The sequence below is a fragment of the Otolemur garnettii genome, unplaced genomic scaffold (genome assembly GCF_000181295.1).
Source record: "Otolemur garnettii isolate 467f Iridium unplaced genomic scaffold, OtoGar3 scaffold00048, whole genome shotgun sequence".
NCBI lineage: Eukaryota > Metazoa > Chordata > Mammalia > Primates > Galagidae > Otolemur > Otolemur garnettii.
Window position 1 is genome coordinate 4,345,899 of NW_003852443.1, and position 7,482 is coordinate 4,353,380.

Genomic DNA, 7,482 nt, shown 5'->3' on the forward strand with positions numbered 1-7,482 from the left:
AGCCCAGGAGTCATCCTTAACTCACCGAATACCATCCCTCCTATGCTGACAAACTCGTCTTTTAATAGTGGAATTCTCGTCATGCCAATTCCTTACTAGAAAAAAAAAGGAAGAAAAAGCCAATGCTTCTCCATTACATGCTAAACTAAGTATTAACTCTTTTTTTCTTGTGGTTTAAAACCATCTGGAATGCCCATTAGGTATAATGCATACCTTTAGTTTGTATAGCTCCATATTATCGCTATTATGGATTATGATTATTATTAGCTAAACATAATGACTATTTACTAGATGTTAGGCACTGTCCTTGGGCTTCATATAAATTATCTTAGAGAACCTCACAATAATTCTAGTCAGTAGGTACTATCATGTCCATTATATCTTATTCCTAAAATAAGTAAACTACAATCGCAAAGTTGGGTAACAGATGAGGACAGTTCAGTTCGGCTGAGGCTGTGATATGTCTGAAGTAATAAGGATAGCCCCTTAAACAGCAGTGATTGAGCTGACTGTGTTATCTTCTGACTCCAAGGCCAATGGTATTCATAATTCCCTCCCCTCTGTCCCTTAAGCTGAGTATAAATATCAATTTCGAATGGAACTGATGTTATTATTCTCTAGAAGAGTTAGAGGAGTTATTGGAGAGGTCACAGAAATTCTTATTCCCTATTTTCTTTCAGTCATCACATAGTAAACATGTTCTCATTTGCAGCTACTTTACCTTTCTTTGGTCATTATATCTAGATTTTCCTCCAAAATTTTCAAATTTACTGCCTATAACCCTAATAATCAGAGGCATAGATTAGGGATTGCTCCACAAAACATTCTCAAAAAACTTTGAAGTCACATATTGACACAATGTAACACTCAGGATAAAAAGATGTTAGAAGAAAAAGAGTGGAATGAAACTGTAACAGGCATTTCATCCTAAATTCAGGCCATATGCAAGGTTGGTGCACCCCATGAAGGTATATAGCCAAGAAAATAGGATAAAATAAAGCCCATAGCATTCTTCCAAATGGCCATCCAATTAAAGCGAACAGGAACAAAGGAATATGCTTTCTCCTCTTTCTTTCATAGACACACCCTCTTGAATGCGAAAGAACCAATGTTTGATAAACCTTGTGATCATGAAGGTTTTCCCAAAGCAACCACCATTATTTTAGAATATGAAAATCTAATTGCTTCTCATGACATTGAACCCAAACTTAAATGGAATTCTTTAACATATGGGCTCAATCTACTTTAGATAAGATCAAATAATAAAAAAAATTTCAATTTTCTTTGAGAAAAATGCATTAAAATGAAATTCTGAAAGCTAACTGTAAGCACTTTGGAAACAGTCTGTATTACTTGTTAAGAGAGATTTAATAAAACTTGGTCAACGAGTAGAGAGTGATATTTCAAAAATGCTCATATAATTTTAATTTTAAAAAGCAGTTCAATGACAAACTCTTGATACTAAAGATCTGCTGATGTACTTGGCATAAAATTAATAAGCAGAAAACTCTATGAACTGGATTATTAATGAAATGCCACCTAACACCCTGAAATGACTCCATGTTTTATAGTGACTTTAGCAAATTCCAAAGAGCAAAGGTGTTTCTCCTTATCATAAAGTGGTTGTAGTTCTAAAGCAAAGTCTCCAGGTGCTGAAAATGTAAATGTTTCTTCCCTCTGAAAAAAAAATGTCTGTAAAAGGTGACAATCCAAGAAAAATTATATGCTGCTTATTGTCTTAGCTTTTCTAACTCAAGTCTCTACTAATGTGCTTTTGTTTCCTCAGGGAGATAAAGAAGCTGAATTAGGGCTTCCATTTTCTCCACTTTGTGATCGGAAGTCAACCATGGTGGCCCAGTCACAAATAGGTAATACCAAAGATTGAGGGTGATGAACAGTGGGTGTGTCCATTCAAATGTACACATCATACTGTTTAAAGGGGTAACTTCCATGAAAACATCACTCATAAATTTTAGTTTTAGGCTGATGTATGTGATGTTGAATGATAAGAATTTTTGGAACATTTTCATAAAAGCAACATTAGAAAATGCAATTATTATTCTGGTTATAATCTTTTATATCTTTTGAAAATATTCTGTATTACTTGTTGAGAGAGATTTAATAAAACTTGGTCAATGCATAGAGAGAGATATTTCAGAAATGCTCATACAATTTTTATTTTAAAAAGCAGTTCAATCACGAACTCTTGATACTAAAGATCTGCTGATATACTTGGCATAAAAATGATAAGCAGAAAACTCCATGAACTGGATTATTAATTAAATGCCACCTAACACTCTGAGTCAATAGGAGACTTTTTTCTTGTGCATGAGACTGTATTTGTTGCTGATTATTCTTTTCTGTAACTTAATCCTTTAGATATAGGATAATTTAACAAAAATATTAATGTACCTGTTCTGTTACCACAAAGTTTCCAAACTTTGCTTCACAGATTACCTCGCAGACATTTGGGGAAAAAATTCTCATAATACGAATAGAGAAGTCAGCAACAGGAAATTTAAAAAATGATATTACTCCTAACCACATTTATTCTTACCGTCTGAATTAGTGTTGAGAACTTCAAGTGCAATCCATTATTAAAACCTATTTTTGCTGTGTTGCATGATTCAAATATTTGTAACAGTTATTCCCCAAGCCAGCATCTTCATTACTGAGCTATATGATCAATAAACAAAAGGATCACCTTCCCTCTGTAATTGTCCTCAGGTACCACTGACTACCACAAAGCCGCAGGATAGTCAGTGGTCAAAAAGCTGCTGTTCTGACATTTCCCTCTTCCCATCCAAGTTCAACAGCCATTTTTCTAGTGACCGTATGCAGGTGCTGTCACTGCCTAGCAAGTGTAAATATGGCAGTCTAAGGACCTGCCATGGCAAGCTGAGAGGGGTGGAAGTTTCTGAGGCTTGCGGCTGTGATATAAATTGCTGCCAAGTTAGAAGGAGTACTGCCTCAGTGGACAGTCTAAATATCCTAGTCATTTAAAGAGAACTTAAACTAACACCTTGGATGGCCAGTTAACATAGTTTTGACCTGAAAACATCAGTTTAAAAACTACTGAAGCTTTATTGAATTAAGACTGTGTCTCATTATGTACCATAAATAACCAATCTAGTTACCTCAAAGGTGAATTACCTTTGTCAAAGCATAGGGAGGATAATCTTCAAATGTACTTCCCAGGACACCACGCCTAAACAAGCCTCTCTCTTACATTCAGAGCATATTCCATGGCTCCCAACAAGCACTTGAAACACCACACCTTCTGCAGAACCTTGGACTGTCGACGCACACACAGAGCTTAGAATAGGTTGCCGTTTCCTTCTCTGCCTAAACACTGGATGGTTAATGCTCTCAGAGGACTGTTGTCCCTTCTTTCCCTGTGTCATTTTCTATCTCGATGAGTGCTATAAATGTTAAAGTCTTCATTCAATTCTGACATCTCAAAGTGGTTGAGATTAATGCTGTCTCCTAGAGATGTTACTGTTCTTTTCTCTGATTTGACAGAACACGCCTACACTCTGTGAACTAACACTTTACATCCTAAGAATAATAAACAGCAATTTGAAGTATTAACACACTGGCAGAAAGCTCTGACTGACACAGTAAGGAAAAAAAAAACTGACATCTTGAGAACCACTTAGAAAAAACTTCAATTGTTTAGGTTTTTTTGGAGCTTAGATATTATTTCTTGTTTGTCAATAATAAAATCCAAAACACACATGAAGACCCTTCAGAAAGGTTAATGATTCCTTCTTATTGCCAGAGGAAAATATAGTCACTCTCATTCATATTGTTAGTGATAATATCTGAGGTTGAGTATATAAGGTTGAATATTAAATGGGAATGCCAATATAATTAAACTATATTGCTCCCACTGCTTTGGATATTATTTTTGGAGCAGTTAAACTATCTCTAAAGATTGTTGTTAGATTAAAATAATATCAAAGAGTATGTAAAACCCAATATTTTAGTTGATACTTGCTATCCCAGGAGTCTCAGAGAAGCTCTTCGTTATTACTGATTTTAGAATTTAGGAAATTCTAACACTTGAATTTATGTGGCTTTTTTCTGTTTAGTTACCTTATTTTGTTTGTTTTTGTAGGTTTCATTGATTTCATAGTAGAGCCAACATTTTCTCTTCTGACAGACTCAACAGAGAAAATTGTTAATCCTCTTATAGAGGAAGCTTCAAAATCTGACAGTTCTTCCTTCGTGTCAAGCAGGTTTGGTGTTTTCTTTTTTTGCATCATTTCTCATCTTTGTGATATTTAACAATCTTTTACTTAATGATTATCCCGATTATAGTTAATATTTAGGCAGTGCCTTCTTACAAGAATTATTAGGAAGTATTGCCACCTAGTGGCTTATGCGTTATATTGTATCTGCCTTTGAAATTGAGAACTGAAGACCACTACAAAAAAAATATCCTCGTACTGAGGAGAGTCTCCCGCCCTCTTTCCCAGTGGGAGGGGAGGGAAGGGAGGTGAGCAACTGCCATATGCTTAAGATTGGGTCTGCACATCTGCTATCCTGATTCTCCAGTCACTTTTGTGAAGTTATTCAGGTTGTCCTGCCTCATCCCCTAACCTGATGTTGGTATTTTTTGGTTTCTCTGGTTGTTACTGTTAGCGCTACCATTGTGGCGTTGCAAAGTGCTGATTCGATAAGACGAGCAAGCACAAAAAGCTACCTGGGTGATCCGTCCTATTTCCCAGACTACACCCTGACAGCCGTGGACCTGAAGAGCTTCAAAAACAACCTGGTGGACATCATTCAACAGAACAAAGAGAGGTGGAAAGAGTTGGCTGCACAAGGTATAATTGTTTAGGAAGCCTTATTGCCATCTCTCTCTGTCCTAACTCCTGCTCTAATATGTTGAATTTTTCTCTAGATTTCATTTTCTACAAAATATGTAAGTCCTTGGTGGTGTTTGGAGTTTGGCTACCCTTTGGCTATTTATGAGAAAGTTGGATTCTTCTCTGTTTATGCCACATGAGCTGCTGCCATGTAGAACAGTGAGCCAATTGATATCGAAGGATGAGACAATAGGATGGTGACAAAACCGTGTTATGGTAAACTCTCGTGCTTTCCTGGGAGTGCTCCCCAGCTTGCATTTTACTTTGGAAGTAGCTTTTAATGGTGCATTAAGAATGTAATAATGTCTGAGATTTGGGCTTTTTCTCCCCAATTTTACTAAGTAAGATTTTACTTCTTTTTAGGTCTTTGGATTCGTTTCACTTGGGAATTTGAGTTTGATTTTACTTCTTTAACTAAGAGCATCACTCAAGAATTGGAGAAATAATTTGTAATCAGTCACCAAAAAAAAAAAAATTAGATAGAAAACTAGCTATGGTTATTCCTTATAATTTACTTATTCAAATTAATTAGACCATTTGGTTTAGGAGTTATGTGAGTCAGTATCAGAATAGTCATAATTTTTCATGTAGGAAATTAGCTTTCAAATTCCAGATCTGGCCTCTTGCCTCTTCTCACACTTCCACCCATAGCCCAGTCTCCCTCATGTCCTAAGCTGGATGGACTCTTAGAAGATTCCTAAAATACCCTAGAACCTTTGCAATTATTTTTCTTTCAACCAAGAATTCTTCTTCTCTGTTTACAACCTTGATATACCCAGAAATAAACTTTTTATTGAAAGATATTATATGAGATTAAAATAAATGGAGTGTTAAACCACATTTATGTTCAGAAGGACTCAGTATTGAGTAGGTAATAAATATTACGTGTTTCCTACAAAAATTCCAATGTTTTCTCATGGAGTTTGACAAATTGATGTTTAAATTTCACATGGTATGGCAAAGTGCTAAGACTAGCCAAGACATTTCCAAAGAATAAGGTAGGGATACTTTCCATATCAGAAATCAAAATTTAATATTATACTATGGTAATTAAGTCAGTGTGGCTCTGATGCAGATATAGTCAAATGGACCATGGAGCAGAGAGCCAGAAACAATGCATTAATTACTGCAGAAACTGGAAAGGTGACAGACACACAAGTTCACATACCCTGTCTTTTGTATGTTCCCCCATATTCATTGCTTTGGTGTTCTTAATACTGTCCTGAAGATTTGAGTTGCTATGTGGTGTCATTTCCCCTCATACTGGAATACTGCCTTTGGCATTTAGTAACGCAGGTCTGATAGCAAACAATTAACTTAGATTTCTTTGATCTGGGAGTATCTTTATTTTACCTTCAATTTTGGATGATTTTGTTAAATTTTGAATTCTTGATGATTTTTTTTTTCCTTTTAGAACTTTGAAGCTGTCATTCTTTTGCCTTCTGGCTTCCTATAGTTCCTGATAAAGAATCACCCAAAAATGTATTATCACTTCTTTGAATGTACTGAGTCTTGTTTTCTTGCTGCTTACCAGATTATCTCTTTATTTTTGACTTTCAACAGTTTGATAATGATTTATCTAGGTCTGGTTTTCTTTATATTTATCCCATTTGTTTTTCACTGAGTTTCATAAATTCATAAGTTAATGTTTTGTATCAAATTTGGAAATCTTCCTGTCATTTAGTCCAGTATTTTTTCTCCTCCTCTCTATTCTCTTCTGAAGCGCCTATTGATATTATTCATAATTTAGTATTCTGAAAATTGTCCCACAAGCTTTAGATCTCTGTTCAATCTCCATAACTGTTTCGCTGTTTCTTTTGTTTGTTTGCTCTTTTGGTTTGTTGATTTGCTTGTTTGTCTTTTGTTTTGGGATTGGCTGTTTATCTTCAAGTTTGCTGATTCTTTATCACCTCAAATCTGTTGTCAATCTACTGAGACAGTTCTTCATCTCAGTTATTTTTCTTTTTACTTTGGTAATTTCCATGTGTTTCTTTTAAATTATTTCTCTGTTATATTTTATATTTACTTTCACTCATTGTTAGCATCTTTCCCTTTAATTCTTTAAAATTGTTTTCTTTAAATTTTAAACATGTTTATAAAATTTGTCTTAAAGTCTCTATCTGCCCAGTCCAACATTATGGTCTACTCATAGCAATTTTCTACTTATTTTCCTCTGTGTGGACCATGCTGTACACTTCCTTGCCTAAATTTAACTGTAGAAGCTATCTCTCTTCTAACTTCTAGTCTTTGGTTTCTTTGGTTTTTTAGTCACCTTCCCTTTGAAATTTCCTCTATATGTATATAGTTTATGTAGTTATTAGCCTATATTGATATTGTGTTCAAATACCACAAGCACACAGCCTTAAGCTCTGTCAATTGAGATTTGGGTGGTGGGGAAATGCATTAAAACTTCTAGAACTTGTAATCAGTTCTCAAATATTTCTTGCCTTTCACTTTTTACTAAGCTTTCAAAGATCTATTTCATGTTTGTATAATTCCATGGTTAGCTGGGATGTGTGAAAAGAAGACAGAAAGTCAGCACCAAGATGGGCCTATGCAAACCTTGCTAAGATAGTATTTATCTTCCTTTAGTTTCTTACATATATAC

General features: G+C 35.0%; 1 protein-coding gene across 2 annotated transcripts in view; it reads left to right on the plus strand.

Annotated features, from left to right (window-relative positions):
• PDE1A (phosphodiesterase 1A) overlaps positions 1–7,482 on the plus strand; it is a 346,207-nt gene that overhangs the window by 313,059 nt on the left and 25,666 nt on the right. For both annotated transcript variants that reach the window (XM_003791460.1, XM_003791459.2), the window contains 3 exons: positions 1,787–1,868; positions 4,121–4,241; positions 4,648–4,832. In XM_003791460.1, coding sequence (XP_003791508.2) covers positions 1,787–1,868; positions 4,121–4,241; positions 4,648–4,832 — 388 coding nt within the window. The remainder of the gene's footprint in view (positions 1–1,786; positions 1,869–4,120; positions 4,242–4,647; positions 4,833–7,482) is intronic.